The 18,593-nt window shown below is 40.6% G+C and overlaps 1 protein-coding gene across 2 annotated transcripts in view; it reads right to left on the bottom strand.

Annotated features, from left to right (window-relative positions):
- prdm5 (PR domain containing 5) overlaps positions 1-18,200 on the bottom strand; it is a 32,102-nt gene extending 13,902 nt beyond the window's left edge. For both annotated transcript variants that reach the window (XR_005444143.1, XM_038716560.1), the window contains exons 1-13: positions 17,949-18,200; positions 17,114-17,197; positions 16,423-16,545; positions 14,835-15,003; positions 14,510-14,687; positions 13,885-13,977; positions 13,634-13,755; positions 12,851-12,930; positions 10,757-10,841; positions 10,507-10,664; positions 9,966-10,059; positions 6,906-7,066; positions 3,977-4,070 (exon numbers count right to left, since the gene is read on the bottom strand). Coding sequence is in view for 1 of the 2 variants with exons in the window: in XM_038716560.1 (XP_038572488.1) it covers positions 3,977-4,070; positions 6,906-7,066; positions 9,966-10,059; positions 10,507-10,664; positions 10,757-10,841; positions 12,851-12,930; positions 13,634-13,755; positions 13,885-13,977; positions 14,510-14,687; positions 14,835-15,003; positions 16,423-16,545; positions 17,114-17,197; positions 17,949-18,047 (1,540 nt within the window). In the remaining variant the exon portion in view is untranslated. The remainder of the gene's footprint in view (positions 1-3,976; positions 4,071-6,905; positions 7,067-9,965; positions 10,060-10,506; positions 10,665-10,756; positions 10,842-12,850; positions 12,931-13,633; positions 13,756-13,884; positions 13,978-14,509; positions 14,688-14,834; positions 15,004-16,422; positions 16,546-17,113; positions 17,198-17,948) is intronic.
- Between the last annotated feature and the right edge of the window lie 393 nt (positions 18,201-18,593).

The raw sequence follows: 18,593 nt of genomic DNA, 5'->3' as shown, positions 1-18,593 counted from the left end.
CTCAGTGACAACTGGCGCATCTATGTGTTGCTTTCTTCCCATTCATGTGAGGATAACCCCAGCTGAATTTAACACATAATGGCTTTAATATACACCATCTCTGTAGAATTGACACATTATAATGGTGGTGTCTTTTTGTGATATTCTGTCTCATGTTTTATCTCTTTTATTCAAGGTTTGAAATGCCACATGAATTTGTTGTAACATAAATCATGGGTTTACACTGATCACTGTGCCCAAACATGTCCTATGATGTCAGTATGACACCGAGGCACTGGGTTCTGTCAAGATTTCCCTTGGCACAAATAATTTTCATGACCCCACTACGGTTATTTACCACATCATGGCACACATGGTGGGAAAATCTACTCTCACTGAGCTGTGATGTGGAGAGGGACACATTTGTACCATAACAGGGCCAAAACGAATGATTTAGAAAATGATAGAAACATCCATCATGACTACTGAGTTCCACAACATTTTCAACATCCTCGTCCAAGTTTTTGACAGCTCACATTTTATGGCTTGTACTCATAAAGGCCGCTCTCTGAGAAGACGCCTGCTTCTGTGGCACTACAACTAATTTGTTTGAGCTCAACACGATGTTCTAACCAAATCAAATTGAAACAGAATCCAAGCCAAATATACAGTACATGTCATATGCCAGCTACTCAACACTGAGGTCGATGTTTTAAACATTTCGCTCTAATCTATTTATCACTTTACCCATTTCTCCTATAATGCTCTCTAGTGTTAGATGGTAAAATGATAGGGGAAGGAAGTCTCCAAGGAATCCTTACAAAGTCCTCTGTGTTTAGCAGGTAAATAATCAAAGCTGACTTGTTCCTGTGAAGCAGGAAGACAAACAAGATCAAGCTTTCCTGTCTGCCATCCAGAGAAGCTGTCGATTTAAAGGTCTTTACCGCAGCTGGTAGACTTCTTCAAGAGGTTTCTGTCAGAAAAAGCCATCTTTAAAGTTTCACTTAAATTAACAGGGTCGTTTTATGATGTACACATTCCACATGTATCACACAGTCTACATTACTCTTGTCTGTTTGAGAACAAGATGAGTCTTGTCAGGATTGTCGCTCAGGGAAAGACTCACACTTTTCACCAAAGCTTATTTTTCCCCTCACACAAAAACACAACAAACAAAAAAAACCCCAGTCTATAGAATGAGGGGACAGATTTACAGCCAGTCAGGGTCAAGGGTCATCCGGCTGGATGCTTTCTTGGAGTGGTCTTTTCTCTCTTTACTCCTTTCTTTCTCTGAGGTGTCCCCTCGGCTCCCACCCCTCCCCCAGCATTCCTCTCTTTTGTTTATTCTATATAAATACAATCAGAAAGGGCCGCACTGGAATACATTCTCTCCTTCTGTTGGTTTGTCCTTCATACATACACATGTACGAAAACATACACACATACACAGCTCGCGCACACACATATCTAAAGGAAGCTGTTGATGAAGTGTGGTTGGCTTGTCAAAGGACCATCGTCCTGCCACCACTCAAATATACACACACATGCTGCCACAATAATCTTGTCAAAACCTGACAGGAAGGTTTGAGAGGCTAGAAGAAAACATTTGTAATTTGATGGGACGTATGGAATCCAAGAGCACAAGAAGCTGATTGAAGCATGATTTAACCACTGATTATATTACATATTGATTTGTTAGGGGAGGTCTATGTGGGCTGGTAATGTTGACATGGCTCTACGTGGATTCAATAGGAAAATCAGAAGATCAAGACATGTGAGGAGGTTTAATATGTTTTATAGGAAACTGCCATTTTTCAGAAAGAAAGCCTGTCAGTGGGCGAGTCTGATGCTAGAAAGCAAGCAGACTAAAGTGACGTATTCACTCCCCAAAAAACAACAGGACAATCAGAAGACAACATGAGAGAGAAGAAGAGATGAAGTTCAGTCAGAGTGAGGAAAAGGGGGAGACAGCCAGGAGAGAGGAGAGACAGAGAGAGAGAAAGAAAGAGTGAGTGAAAGAGTTTACAGGCCAAGAAGTGTGTGTGTGTGGCCGTGCCAGGTCTTTGCACCAGGCTGTTGGTAAGGAAACGCACAGGAATGTGTAGCTTTCCAGTTTAAGGCAGTTTAATGAACATCCAGGGCTCTATTTTTGTGGCAGTGCAAAGACTGGAGCAAGCCACGCTACACTGTGTAGGAATTTTCTGATATTAAAATGTGACCTGTGCAGTGTGCACATGGTGTAAAGGTGGTAAGAGCGGAGCATCAAACAAAATGCAAATGACATTAAAGACAAAGTGTTGATATTTAGTAGCGTGGTTCCAGACCTTTAATCACCACCCACATGTTCGATATTATTAATTAATTAATGTTCAGTTCCACTGACAGCTTGTTCCTCTAGTTGGACAAACTGGTGACCAATCAGAGCTTTACAGGTGGTATTAAAAAGTGTGCACATCACCTACATAGCTTGCAAGCTACCTGGCTAATGTGGATCAGCTCCAGGGTGATTAAAGAAGGTCTGAAGTTACCTGTGAGTACTGTAACAATTAGAAGACACCTATGCGAAGCCAAGCTATCAGCCAGAAGCCCCCGCAAAGTCCAATTGTTGCAAAAACGACATGTGCTGAAGAGGTTACAATTTGCCAAAGAACACATTTACTGGCCTAAAGAGAAATGGCACAACATTTTGTGGACTGATGAAAGCAAGATTGTTCTTTTTGGGTCTAGGGGCCGCAGACAGTTTGTCAGACGACCCCCAAACACTGAATTCAAGCCACCGTACACTAAACCACGGTGGCGCAAGCATTATGATATGGTTATGTTTCTCATACTACGGTGTCGGGCCTGTTTATCGCATACCAGGGATAATGGACCAGTTTGAATACATCAAAATACTAGAAGAGGTCATGTTGCCTTATGCTGAAGAGGAAAAGCCCTTGAAATGGTTGTTTCAACAAGACAACGACCCTAAACACACCAGTAAGCGAGCAACATCTTGGTTCCAGACCAACAAGATTAACGTTATGGAGTGGCCAGCCCAATCCCCGGACCTTAATCCAATAGAAATCTTGTGGGGTGACATCAAAAATGCTGTAGGCGAAACCAAGAAATGCCAAGGAATTTAGGAATGTAGTCCAATAGTCCTGGGCTGGAATACCTGTTCACAGGTGCCAGAAGTTGGCTGACTCCATGCAACACAGATGTGAAGCAGTTCTGAGAAACAGTGGTCATACAACTAAATACTAGTTCAGTGATTGACAGGAAAGATAAATCTTCAAGCATTTTTCAGTTTATACAGTAAATGTTTGAGTTTGTAAAGAAATGTGCAGACACTGCTATTTTTTTGAATAGCCTAATATTCCTTTTTCCTCACTTTCTGTGAAGTAATGACAAATTCGATGATTTTTTTCATCATGTTTTGATTTGAAATAAAATGTGCAGTGTTCCCAATGCATTTGCGTGTATAGAAATAAAAGCTTTTTTAAGGATTTGGGCCTTTGTCACTTTTTTTCAACACACTGCCATTGTTTTGAACACAACTGTACATTCACTGTATGTTGACTTCGAACGGCACATTTCTTGATCATCACAAAAATCCTAAACTGTTCCTAAACAACAGCTACTGCTGCTTCTGTGTTAACTGAGATTTCAGCGGGGGAAAGTAATGCTGAACGGAAGAATGGTAGGATGATAGGAGAGATAACTATACATGTAGCGACTTTGAGTTTAAAATAATTACATCCAAACAGACACTAACACAAAGTAGCCTCTAGATGTCTAAATGTGTGAGGAAAAGCTTTGCTTTTTCTGCCTGTCTGCCCTATTGTTGTCATCGGTCTGCCTCCACACTGGCATACACAAAAAAAGAGAAAAGAGTCAGGTAGCAGCTCTTCTATCACTAATACTACAAAATCATCTTCCACTCTAGTGGGTGATGTTAATGGCAGCTGATGGAAGGTTGATTTCACAAAGCATTGAACTGCGGAGGGCCACTGACCTGTATGGCTGCGGATGTGGACCCTTAGCGTGCCGTTGCTGGCAAACTTTTGTCCGCAGTATGGGCAGATCTTCTCCTTCTCCCCCGTGTGTGTCTGGCAGACAAATTATTTAAAAAAAACACACATGGTTGATGTTAAGAAAAACATTTGTAACATTATTCCTCACATCCTTCCTACATTACAAGGTAAAATGTGATCTACTGTGATAGCAGGGCTTCAATGTCAGAACATCATACTTATCAGATACTCATCAGAACATTATCAAACATAGAAAATTTAACTTTATCATGCTGCGTCTTCAAACAACCATTCAGACAAACATAATAGCATAAACATAAAGGATTTTTTTTAAACTGCACTGATGGGTAAAGAAGTAACAACACAATTGTCTCCTATAATGCACCACTAACTAGAGGTAGTGAATGGAGATGAACATGTTCACATGACAGTGGATTCACTGAACTGCCCTGAAGGTAGGATCAAAGAACACAGACGATGCAGATTTGCCAGGGTCCAAAGCCCAGGGGACTGAAGGCCAGGGTGCACGTACGCATTCATCTCCTCATCCTCCTCCTCCCTCTTCTTCCTCCCCCTTCACCTCCCAGCAGTCCAGTGTTGAACTCTGTGGGCTCATAAGGGCTGCACATGCAAACAGGGAAGAGGAGCATGTGGAAAGAGTGTCCTACCTCCTCTACATTTTCCTCCACCCCTTCCCCCTCACTCCCCTCCTTATCCCTCTCTCCTTGTTGAAAAGTACGTTCTGAATTCCTCTTCCTGGCCTGTTGCAAATTCCCGAGAATAATCGTGAGTATGAAAGGCTCAAACTCAGAGCGACAGTTTCAACAGCAGTACAACAATACAGGAACACCTCCTCTCTGGGCCCCCATCCTTTCCTCCGTCACCCCACTGTGTCCCTCTGACACCTCGGGTGTTTCGTTACAAAGGCTCCATCCACACACAGACACACGTGCTTATAGACACACACGCGCGCGCGCACGCACGCACATCAACAAACGCATGCATACACACTCACGCTCACTCACACATTATCATGCACAAACACATCCACATATATGAACATATGTGTCCCAGATGGAATAGTGTTGCATTATTTAGTTAGGTGTTTGTACACAGAGAAAACAACACTGGTATTATAACTTCTTAATCAGACAGCCACAAGGAACACTAGCAATTTCACTTGGGAGCATCACGTCCCAAATGTGGAATTTATTGGGAGTTGTAGGCAATTATTCAGAGTTTTTATATATAAATGATCTGTATGTCTGTAACTACTCAAAAACCAACCCTGTAATTTTCAGCCAGGAGTGAATTCTTCCAACCCCTGATGGAGATGAGACTACCTTGTACAATGTGCAAAATATACAATACATGCACATACATGCTGACACACACACCCTCTCGTATAACACAAATCCATCCTCACTGAGGAGAAAGCATTGACTGTAACACAAGAGCGCTCCATGAATAACTTTGGCCTGTTCTGCCAGAAATGGATGACATTACTGTTCATTTACACAAGCAACTGCTGCAACAGCACATATGACTAAAGTTCAGGCAAACAAGAAAGACACAATGTTATACGTCTGTCCTGTGAGTTGGAAAGGAAGAAAAAGCAACAACAACAAGTCATCCAGGGTCGACTTGAATCTGAAATTATTTTTTCTTTTTCTTAAAACTTATTAAAATTATCCTGGTTCAGGTGACAAAATTGTGTGTCACCTTGGTATTTTTAACAATTGTAAAAAAAAAAAATCTATTTCAAACACTGAACAATTATTTGATTGATAAAAAGCCAGATTATATAGGTTTATAATGGAAATAATCATTACTTGCAGCTCTGCACAAAATTAGGTAAGGTAATTAGGTAAATTAGAATCCTGGATCTGATGTTTTGATTTTCATCACATGTGCAAAATCAGACACGGTGCACAGAGCTACATTTATATTTTGATACTAATGAAACATGGCCCTGAGAGCTATTTGTGATTATTCAGGGGGCCAAAGTTTGCTCAAACAAACCGTTGCCGAGTGCCAAAGTGTACATTAAATAAGACCTCAACAACAGTATGGCCAAAAGCAAGGTTACTCTTTGTGCATGTAAACACAGCCAGCAAGTTGTCGTCTCCTCAGCAACATGGCTTTGATCAAGGCCAGATCTCTCAGCAGCCTCCAGACCCCATAAGCAGCGAGACAGTCCAAGATGCCAGTCTTCAGCCCTACTGTTCTGAGACAACCTCCAAGACATTTTCTTTTGCCGTGTGCCAAGAATCTGTTTGGTTTCAATCTTGATCCATAACCACACCGGACGTTGTCAGATTTAGGGCTCATAATCTGCAGAGAGATCTGTTTGGGGCTTTGAAACCCTGCGGAGCTAATGGACTAACTGCCATTTCTAATCAACATAGGAATTGATTTTCAAGCCTTCATGGGCAGCAATGGTCAAGATGGATGTCCCCACCAGGTTTGACAGTCCAAGATATTACTGCAGTTAGCTGCATCACTTTCGTGAGAAGAGAAGTGAGACTGCACGTGAAACAAGTGAAACATTTTGGTAAAGTGGATGGTTGGGCTGTCATTTTGCCCCTTTTAAATCTAGTGTGATAGCTGAAGATTTATGATGGATAATCTGATTTAAAACTGCAATTCAGTGGAATGCTTCCATTACTTTTAGCTTTATCTCAAAATGCAGAGGAAGTACATTCTTAGTACCTATCTGAAGTTACATGCAGGACTCCAAGATCATTTTATCAATCAAGATAATTATTTTCTAACTGTTATGTTTGAACTGTGTGGATTTCAAATAAACACAACAAAAATGTAGCTTGAACTAAATTTCGGAGCAAACTGACAGCCCTTGCAGACATGCAATCGCCGTCTATGACTGACGTTGTCTGTCTTTTCATTCACCTTCTTGTGGCTCTTGAGGACAGAAGGCGTGACAAAGGCCTTCTCACACAGGTCGCACTTATACTTCTTATGGCCGTCGTGGACCACCTGGATGTGGACGTTGAGCGTGTCCTTCCTCTTGAACGTGGCGTCGCACTGGTCACACTTGAATGTCCTCTCACCTGTAATGAGGATAGGGGAACTTTTGTAAGTGCCATTTCCAGTTATCTATTGTTGTGACGGTGAACACACAGTCATCACGCACAGCAAGAGGGGAACCAATTTGAACGGGGCGATTGTGTGGGCAGAAAAATACAAAGAGGGGTTTTTCATTGCACCAGACAACCCCAAACAATGGTCTTTAGAAAAGCCTGGTTTTTACAGAAGTCGTCCTTTATTGTGTATTTGTAGCTGAAATCCTGGGGGAAACTTTAAAACTAACTACTCTGCCATATGTTTCATCTGAACGTCAAATAGTTCTGTAAAAAACATGCCTTATTTTATTAATCATTCCACTGACAAGCGCTAGAATGGCAGACAGACAGTACTCAGTACGTGGGGGCACAATCTCAGCTGTTCCGGGTGCAGCCTGATGTTTTCCTTCACGCCTCTGCTTTCTGCCTCCATACAACAGCCTCTATTGTTGAAGAGTAGTTGTTTCCATTATATGGAGATCATTCAATTTTTTTGGTGTGGAGAGAGCGAGTGTGCGTGTTTGGCAGGAGCAAATGGTTACAAGCTTGTGCTCATTCTCCAATTACCAAGGCCGATGATGGTCAGCTCAATAAAATGGAACACCAGTGAAAGCGAAGGTCCATTGTGTTTTTAATCAAGTCGAGACATTCACTTGATGATAATTAATGTCAACGACCTCCTAACATAAATATTTCATTATCACTTGGAACAGGGCTTCAGTCTGGTATTAGACCACGCGTGCGGCTACGCGGATATGAACAACAGATAGTAATTTATACTTCACATACACACAGGATTGTTCTCTGGGTCTTAAAACACCTTCCACAACTGACATTTTACCCTGCATTCATGTGCTGTGCATGTTCCATTAGGCAGGAACCACACATATTAACAGATTTGTTCTTAAATGACATGTACGAGTGATTTATGAGAACTAGATGCACCAGTTTTCTCGAACAAAACCCAGAAGCGGTCTAGACCTGTCATACGATTCATGTACAGATGGTCTGCCTTTCTTTGAAAAAAAAAAAAAAGTTTGGTTTAAAAGTCATATTGCTTTAATCTGAAAGAATCTGGAGTTTAAATATGTTCTCGAAATCAACTAAAATAAAATTAAATGCCTAAAATAAATTTAATCCAAAATGAATCTTGGTTTGCCAATTCACTGACAGGTGTGACGTCCTCTGTTTTTATATTTTTTATTTTATGATTCAAGTTCAGCAGCTGTTAGGAAAATTCTCACACTCCCGACAGCTGCCTGAGGATATGTAGGTCTAAGCGCTTTCGAGGATCATCCTCCATTATAACACCTGACAGTATCACACCACTTTCTGTATAGTGGCAGCTGTATTAATATTTTCCAGCTAATTGTTTAATGTCCCCTAATACTACTACTACCATACTGACAGTTACATTGTGTGGAAGTCTCTTTTTTTACTCCTGGTGACTGGTGATTTTTGTGAATGAAACATACCTGCAGACCGTAACCTTCTATAGCAATTTGTGAGCACTGATTATGCTAATGATCAAATCTCACAAATGTCCATCCTTGTGAACAGCTGCCTTTCATCAAGTTGAAACAAGGACAAGTTTGCCCAGTTAAGAGAGTTTGCTGAATACAACTTAGAACAAGCGAGAGCTTCAGGATAAGAATATGAAAATGTCCTCGCATGAGGCCCATTGAGTTTGGAAAGAATTTGATTTCACCTGAAAATGCTACAACAGCTGTGCTTCATTTTATCACAGTGAGACAATCGCTAGAACGCTAACGTGGTGCCCTAACATTAACTCTGAAAAACAGTCACAATTATTCAATGGCATGTCTATTCTCTCACCTACAGTGAAATCACACACCCGATCCTCCCGCTCCACATTCTGTCTAGAACTTGATATATAATACGGGTCCTGGTATTATATAGCCTGCCTCCTGAGACAGCGGCAGGAAATGCCTTGAGCTTTACAATCTCTTTGTTATCTGGCTCAATTCAAGGAGCAGCCTTGCATCCTGCCATGGCTGGACTTCAGCTCGACTTTCTAGGGAGACGGTTTCTGCTGGGCCACAGCACCCAGGGTCAGCCTAAATGCTTTCTAATGTCCCCTCAGTGAGATTGTTGATAGGGTTATGATTTCTATTATTAATGGAAGTATCCACAGGAGTAAGAATGAGTTGAAGGCCACTGAACATATCACCTAACAACCATGCCAGGCTGGTTTAGACCGGTTGCTCAAAATACAGGAGGGATAGTGATCTATATCTATTCCGAGGTAATCTCTCTTCAAAAACAACTTCAGATTTCACAGGGCTCATTTAGCAATTGGACTACATGTGTAAAATATTATTAACAGTAACTTGATTTATTTTGGCATTTTTAACTTGAAATCTAAATTTGAAAAATATTAAATACAAAACAATGATGAGAAAAAAATAACATGAACTTTCAATACTTTTTTCACTTTTAAACTTACAGGTATGGCTGCAATGGCAAGACATAACACATTCTTGTGCATATCATCCAACTATAAATCCTGCAAGTTGTATGTACTATATATACACATGCATACATGCATATACTCTAAATAACCACCCACTTCATGTATATAAAATAATCTAGTACCCATTCAATATTTATTCCTTTGCACTATTTGTATTTGTTTATAATAGAAAGAACACCTGACTTGTATAAAGACAATGTCTGATATTTTTTCACCAATTCATATGTACATAATATTATATCATTAGTTTTATCTTTTTTAGCTTTGATGTCCTTGTTTTAGCTGTACATCTATTTCTGTAAATTTTTCTAGTTGCAGCTCTACTTATGGGTATATGTATTCATTGTGGGCAGGGTCACAAGGACACACAGGGACACTCACACTCATACTTACTGTTGTGGATGAGTAAGTGACGCTGTAGAGAGAAGGGGGTGCGGAACAGCGCTTTGCACTCCTCACACTGGAAGGGTCTTTCCTCAGAGTGGGTCTGCAGAGGGAGCAGAGCAGCAGCAGCATGTTTATAATGTGTCAGCAGAGCTGCCTCCTGCCTCACTGTGGATATTGATGAAGCTTCTTATATTGATGTGAGAAGATCACGCAAAAGGCTCCGTAGCTGATTTGGTTTGTTGACTTGATGAAGCCAAGCAGCTTAAGGGGCTTTAAGTTCAAAGTGTTTCTGTTTTTCTGCCCCCCCATCTATCTGAGTGACACCCCAATCCCAAAAGTAAACATGGGGGACCTCAGGGGTGGAGCAGTCCAGAGACCCCACAGATAACTGCCACCAACGAGACCCTGATTGATTACAGCCTCACTAATAAGTGTAGCTTTGAAGTAACTCTGCCTCTCAATTAATATCTCTTGTCTGCAAACACCAATCAGCTAGATATAATGATATAATATCCACTCCTGTGAAAGACTAATTACAGCTGCTCACCTTCTTGTGATTCTTGTAGACGTTGCGGTGAGCAAACTCTTTCCCACACAGCTTACATTTGTATGGTTTGTCCTCGCTGTGGATGATCTTATGAGCCGTCACCTGGTCCAGACGCTTAAACGAACGGCTACAGATCTCACAGGTATATGGTCGCTTCTCTAATCATTGAAAGATTAAGACGATGATGCATTCTGGTAAACAGCGTTAACGCAAAACGTTGAGGGAGTTATTTAATGCACCGTTTTCTTACCTGAGTGCGTGATCATATGGCGTTTTAGCTGATTTGTAGAAATGAACTTCTTGTCACATGCGTGGCAGTCAAATATTTCATGTACCTGCAACAAAAGAGTAAAAAACAGAGCGTTCACGATTTGTTCTTGCTGATAATTTTTAAAAAATTAGGGTAAAGTGCATGTCAAAGTTGAAGGATCACGGCCTGCGATGCTCTACAGAAACTAAATCTTGTCCACTTTCATTAGACTGATGTGTACAGACAGAAAAGCAATTAAAGTGATGAAAAGTTTCAATCCCTTTCTGCTTCAGAGCATAGCTCCCATAATTGCACATTCAATAGTTCCCCGGCGTACAGCTACAATAGCATATGCTAATGCAAAGCAGCTCCTCTTGTGACAGCAGCTACTGCAAAAGCTTGTTCAGCTAAATGATGATAATGGCAGTTTTAAGCTGCTTTGGAGCTAACGTGTCATTATGGAAAGTTTGATAACTCTTTTGCAAGAATAATACTTAATGCCCCAATGTCTTTGACTGAAGCTATAAGAATACACCAGATATGTTTTGGCCAGAAATGTGCCTTATTTATTATCACACATTGTGTTTAAATAGGACATCTTTATTAAATGGAAAAAAACTAATTCAGTCACAATCGAAAGTAACGCTGACCTAAATCTATAGAAACATATTCTGCCTTTCAAATCTCCAATTTTATAACAGACAATGGTTTAGATAATAGTGCATGACTGTGAATTCTATGCGCCAAATGATAGCTGAACTGGCACATACACACATAAGGAGGCCACATAGGAATATTACATACGCCTATTTTAAAATACCCTTGAGATCTGAAACTGGAGAATTACGACTCATAGACAAGTGAAGTAGGCTAAATGATGCACTGCAGAACTGTGTCGCAACTTCCAGGTGACTTTAAATGTTGGACAGTTTGGAAGTGATGATGAATAAGGTGACAGAGATGGATTAATGCTTGCTGATTAATCTGGATGATAGATGTCGAGAAAGAAGAGAAAATGAAATTACCAGCTGGGATCATTAATGAAGAATGTTAGTTAATGAATGACACACTAACGTTCTTCATTAACATTCACCTATAAGACAGTTTGTTTCGCGACAACTGCCCAACATCATCCATAGCATCGTCCTGACCTGAAGCAGGAAACAGCTTCCAGTGAACTGATTAATCCATATGTGGAAAAAAACTGTTAATCCTGATTAAACCTTTAATTTGGTGTTGAATGTCCCAGTTAACTGCAAATACTTTAATATCAACAGATAAACAGGAGTTCCCATGTCCAATTAAAATATTTTAATCTCTACACAAACAAGCATAGATTGTTCAAGGGAAAGTACAAAAGCAGCTTCAGATTGTGAGCAAAGATCAACTTAAAATCTTGGATTTTACTACACCCGCCTCATGTATGCTGGCTAATTATTTAATGCAATTAAATGAATTGTATGTCGTTGCATTGAAATTACATATTTAAATGGAGGACATATTAGCCTACTTTGTACACAACAGGGGAGGAGTGTAACCTGGAAAGAACTATTCACTCAGATTTCTATACAGCGAATGTAAAAAGCGTTCATAAACACAGGCTGACAATTCGGAGTACCAAAACAAATATCCATTTGTATTAAAACATTTTAAAATAGTATTTTACCAGCCCAGTTCAAATCTGTCATCAGTAATAGTGAGAATCCTGACGCCAAGGTTAAAACCTTATTGTCTGCCAACAGAACCTCTTAAATTTCACAAGACTTGTGGGATGAGCTAGTGAAAAAGAAACCACCTCTCGGCTCTTTGTCACCCAGAATACATTTGTAACAACTTGATCATAAAGACACCTTCATGTGGAGAAGGAATAACCAAACAAAGTGAACTCAGAGGCTTGCAAGATTAAGAGGTTAGCCTGGGTTATAGAAACAGTGGCGTGTGACGGATTCCACTGTGCAGCAAGAAACAGCAAAAAAGTGACATCACTGTAAAAATGGATCATGCAAAACAGCGTTAAGCTAAGTAAATCCTCACAAATGCAAAGTATCTGGTTGGGATCATTTGAGCTGTACAGAAGATGTTGCAGAGCCTCACCTTTCTGTGTTCTTGTAGATTCAGAGAGGAGGAGCATTTCCTGTTGCAAATAGTGCATGTGAGTTTCCGGCGTGCACTCCCTATAAAAAAAGGGGGGGAAAAAGGACGAATAATGACCAAACCTAACTTTGTTTGGTCGTCAATTATACCAACAAGCACCACACGGCAACAGACAAATACCAAACATTTTACTAGACACTGAACTCCTCACCATAGGCCCAATGACCCCACCATAGAGCCCCCCCCCTTACCCCATGTGAATCACATGCCCCACATCTGACGAGTCTGAGCCACTTCCCCCCTCGACCACACATATACACACACACCCACCCCACCCACCCACCCCCTCCTTGTCCCGACCACATTGGTAAAACATAAAGGCCCAGATCTCAATTCCATCAGCCTCTGAGATGAATGTCTTAATCTCGGGTTGATATTTGAATCATGTGTAAGGCTGCATAGATCCCCGCTGCCCTACATCCCATCATAAATAGCTATGGAAGTCCAATTATCCAAAGGAGTGAGCCGCCCCAGAACACACAGGTCAGCAATTATGTAGCGCAAGTAATTAGAGATGGGTCTCAACATTGCAGATTCTAACTGATCGAGGTCAAGCAATGTTACAGCAGTTCCTTTAGTGCGGAGGCTGCTAATGGACGATTAACTTCAGTACATGCTGTTTTTGAAAAAAGAAAAGTGCAGTGCATTGCGAATATGTGTGTGCTACAGAGAGAAAGACTGAGAAAATCACAGAGACATTCAGGGAGTGACAGAGATGCCAACCTGTGTGAACATTTCCTTTATGTTTCTTCAGAGCATCCTTGCTCTTGAATCTTTTGCCACAGCTCTCTGCTTTACAGATGAACCTGGCATCTCCTTTACAGGCCTCCTTGTGTTGTTCAAAGCTGTACATGCAGGATACAGAAGGAGAAGAATGAACTCTGTATAAATGTGCGTCTTAGGAAATAAGTGGCATGTGTTCATTGTAGATAGTACATACAGGTTTTAAATTTCCTTTGGGCCATGTGTGTTACCTAGATTCGGAGCTGAACGTGTTGTGGCAGAGGGAGCACTGGTGCGCTTTAGAGTCAACTGATGGATCCAGTGACTCAGAACAATGCAAAACACTGGGGAAGGATACAAAATAAAAACAAATTAGGCAGCAAATCGGTGAAACAAATTAAGGTGGTGGCTGAAGAAAAGTAAATTGTCCAGCAGATATACAGGATAAATTAATTTACAACACACAAAAACTTATTTCTAATAAAATTGAATTAAAGGAATACTTTAAACTTTGGGAAATAAAGGCATTCGATTTCTTGACAAGAAGATCTATACCACTGCCATGTCTATCCATTTGATATGAAGTCAGCCGTCAGTTAGCTTAGCTTAGCACAAAGACAGGAAACGGGGAAACAGCTAGCCTGGCTCCTTCCAAAACAAAATATTCACCTACTAGCACCTCACATGCACAGTGACTTCCTGAAGTCTCTGCTAGCCACGGTGACGACTACAGTCCAGGAAAGATTAAACACACAAGATTTTTAACATGTTAATTAATGAGCTAAAAGTGCTGGTAAGTGGATATTTTTATTAGAACAGTTAAATGTGAAATAAAACTACACTACAATCAGTTAAGTGATGGAACAGAAAACCCACTGGCGCTGCAGAGCCTGTTTGATGGGGAACTTCTTGCCACAGTTCCTGCATTTGAAGTCCTTCTCCTCTGTGCTGGGCCTCTGGTGCAGACTCTGGAGGTGGGCAGCCAGGATCTCCTCACTGGGAAAACTGCTCTCACACAGCAGGCAGGGGTGGTCCTCCTTTTTTATTACTAGTTCTGTAGAGATGTGACAAACATACAATGAGCAGAGATCTAAAAGGCAAATATACAGTCCTTTTGGTGTGATTTTCTTTGAAATGTACATATGATAAATTAATTATATATGTTGGGGATTACAAATAAGGTAATATAGCTCCACTGTACCCATTTCAACGAGATGTTTGGCATCTTTACTGTTTTCGTCTTCATCTTTGATGACCTCCTCTTCTTCATCTTCCTCCTCTTCCTCCATATCACTGTCCAGGTAGCCTATTAGGAGCTCTGTGTCTGTTTCTATGTCATCCACAGCCAGGTAAAAGATGTTCTCTCCATCCTAAGAGACAACAACATGGTTATAATCTAGTAATCACACAAAAATAACGATGCCATGGAGCACTGGCAGAACTGTACTTGAAACATTTGAGAAGAATGTAGCTGATGAGAAAAGCATTCTTGCTAAAAATACAGTTATAACCACTTATGGTAATGTACACTCAGTAACCACTGAGGCTGGCTGAGGGTTGAACTCATTACACCGAGACAACAGTCGGTTAAGCCTGATTGAGGCCACAGGTTAAAATCTCAAACCCTTAAAAATGTCATCATTAACTTTCTTGTCCTTAAAGGTCATGCTGATAAAATCAAACCGTCATTTTGTTTTAACTATGGGATTCTAAATATACATAAATAATGATTAAGAAGAGGAAAGCCACACAATAAATGTCACTGTTGATGGAACACAGAGCTTTAACACACATGGATGACCTTTAAATGACCAATCAACTTTGAGCATTCGTGTATTAATGGCAGGAACTTGGCCTCGAGACTCGAAATGTTCATCTCCTCTTCATTCCACTTCTATTTTTCATCCATGATGAGAAAACAATCTCTTTTATCTTTTATACAGGAGTGCAAGAGGTGAAATTTCCCAGATCGCGTGTGTGAGTGTGTGTTTGTATGCTTTAAGAGGTTGTGTTTTGAAAAATTCTTAAGTAGCCGTAGGCCTAGCTACTGTTGTTGATGCATAATTTGTCAATATAATAACCTTTAAAAATGTTCTTGTAGTCTTTTGGACAAATTGAGAGATGAGAATCATTCCCAGTTGCTGCAATAACTAGAAAAACTGCTGCTATTGTATAAATCCCTCTTCCAGTTCAACTGTATGGATCCTAAACGCACTGAGATATGTACAGAAGAAGAAAATGTATCTGCTTGCCCAATTTTACATGAAATTTACACTACACTTTACAAAACAGTTCAGACATCTGGCTACATAGAGAGTTTAAGCCAAAGTGATTTGTAATGCGACATAAATGTGACGTGATATTTCATCTAACGGATTTTCCCTCTTCACCCGTAACCTATTTATATCATTTAAAAAAATAATCATGATTCTCAATGAAATGTCTTTCTAAAGTTCAGTTTGAAGGTGTGCAGATGTGTCACTCTTCCATGTTTTAGCCACCATGTTCACTCTCTCAACAGCACTGCAACATATTTAATATTCGTGTCATCTGTAAAGGTAAACTCACGTGGTCATCTGTCTTACTGAACAAACACAATGAAACACTGACATTTTTTTACCTGCACTACTATTAAAAAAAAAAAAGGTGACATTTCAGATCTTGCTTCGATGGTTGTCCGCTGAAAAGTGACTTTACAGCTGGCCCTGACAGATTTCCTGTTATATGTATCATTGTCTTTCTTTTTAGGTAAGCCTCAGGCTTTGCTTGTCCACTGTGAGGAAATATACCTGAATGGCTGCCAAGTTCTTCTGCTCTTGTGAAGGCGCCTGATGGACAAACCGCAGCCAGTTGGCATAGCGTGGGTTACTAGCATCCAGAATATACAGTACATCTCCTTTACTGCCACGGACCTGGAAAAAAGAATAACTGCATGAATTGTCAGAAGTGAACGACTGGCTCTTCTTCTTTTCTTGTCGGTTTTATGCTTTGTATTCTGTGCATCAAAGTGTGTTGACCTTACATATGAACATGTACACACGCTTGTGCCTCACAATGTGGCAGCTACAGATAACTACATCATAGCATTTATTTCAGTGGTTACCATAGTTATTGATCTGCAATGTAATTAAATGTTGTCTTTATCAAAGAAAAGCTGGGAACATAGCACGCAGCTGTCTCTTTCTATCACAGCTGTCATATGAGAAAGGATGTGTTTTGTGCACATTTACTGCACTGTTTAATTACCACATGACGTATTAAATGCCGCTTTTACAGGTGTGAGGCTAGTGCTATTGTGCTGTGCATTATGCACCTCTTAACTAAAAACAACATAAAGTCACCTGTGAATGACATCAAACGCACATTTGGTTCACCAGACAAAGTCTTGCTTTAACCTGTTTTAACCACCTACACCTTTGAGTTCTAAAAGCTTTAAATGTGTGGAGCGGTGTAAAAATATGAAAATGTATGTGCATTCACCTCCCACATAAGCCTGGTGTCCGAGCTTTCATCCAGCTCACTAGGCAGCTTTTTCTCACCCGCAAAAGGGCCAAACTTTTCTCCCTTCAAAACAAACAGAGGGATCGTTTGTCATACATGATGCCATTGTAAAAGCAAACTGGCAGCCAAAATGAATTACATTAAAACGCCATACATGAACTTTCCAAATCATGATTTCTGCACTGTGGGCAAAAGTTGGAGAGCTAGTGGGCACGCCTACTGTTTAATGTAACATGTGAATGCATCCTTCAGTACTGGACATTTTTCCTTTTGACCTTCCAGAAGTGCCAAATATCCAGGGGGCGTGGGCAAAATGTGTCCTGTTTTATTCATCTTTATCCTAAACCTGCTTTACCTCCGTTTCAAATGACAATGTCTTCCTGAACGCGAAATACATCCCTACTATACTTGCTCTGAAACATTTCACAACTTCATTCGCCTTCCCTATATACCTGACAGCAGGAAATGTATGCAGTTTTGCTAAATGACGTTAACAGCTGAGAGCTTTTAGCTAACATGCATGTTAAGTATCTATGCAAGTTACTGCGTTGGTTCCCTAAACAGCCCCGCGAGCCTTGTTTGCCGACATGAAGACATTGTCATGTAGTGAACGAGAGAAACAACTGGATTCCCTGTAGCTACGTGGCACTTCACGTCAGAGCAGCCTTGGGTTGAGACTGAGATTTTGACAGACTATAAGGAATACGGCGAACAGAAACCCTATGTACAACGCTTAGCTTTTTAAAAAAAGTAACTTTCAACGCTTCCCGCGTGTAAACTCAGTCACAAAGTTGCCCAGTCAGAAACAACAAACCTTTTTCACTCGCCTCGCCGTGTAAAGACCGATTCCATCCTGGACGTTTGACGATTTCAGAGAGAATCTGTCTGGCACATACATACCCAACATTGTCATTACTCGGAAACGTTTCCTTCAATGACAATTAGTTGGCTATCAGATATGTCAGCGGAAGTGAATAAGCATTGTCAGTGTGAATTTAGAGCAGATAGTTTCTCCGTGCAGTGGTCCAAGGTTGAACTTCTGTTGCTCCTGCTGCTGGAAAGCAAAGCGGCGTCCTGATTGGTCCAAAGTTTGTAACCAGAAGCTACCTTGTCTGTCGTGCAACACTCCAGCCTGTGTTTCATTCAGGCTGCTCTCCCAGCCAGCAACACTGTAAGGACAGTAATACTGTAGGAACAGACGTAAAAACTTGTAGTTCGAGTTACAAAGATGCAGCACTTTTGTATCTTTGGTAAATACCATAAGATAGTGTCCCACAAAATATTATAAAATATATAAAAACTATTCTGTGAGCCTATACCATATTCACTGACTGTGTCAGCATCATTGATTTATTGGCTTAGAATGGGTTAAATATGTAGGAATTTAACACTGTTCGGCCATCTGACCACCCACTTGAATTTAAGGCCTCACATAAAGAGCCCCTGACAAGCCAAGGTA

Source organism: Micropterus salmoides, unplaced genomic scaffold (assembly GCF_014851395.1).
Source record: "Micropterus salmoides isolate LMB-PRFRI ecotype aquatic unplaced genomic scaffold, ASM1485139v1 Ms_hic_scaffold_13, whole genome shotgun sequence".
NCBI classification, from domain to species: domain Eukaryota; kingdom Metazoa; phylum Chordata; class Actinopteri; order Centrarchiformes; family Centrarchidae; genus Micropterus; species Micropterus salmoides.
Note: the sequence above shows the minus strand (reverse complement) of the source record. Positions and strands in the feature narration are given on the sequence as shown.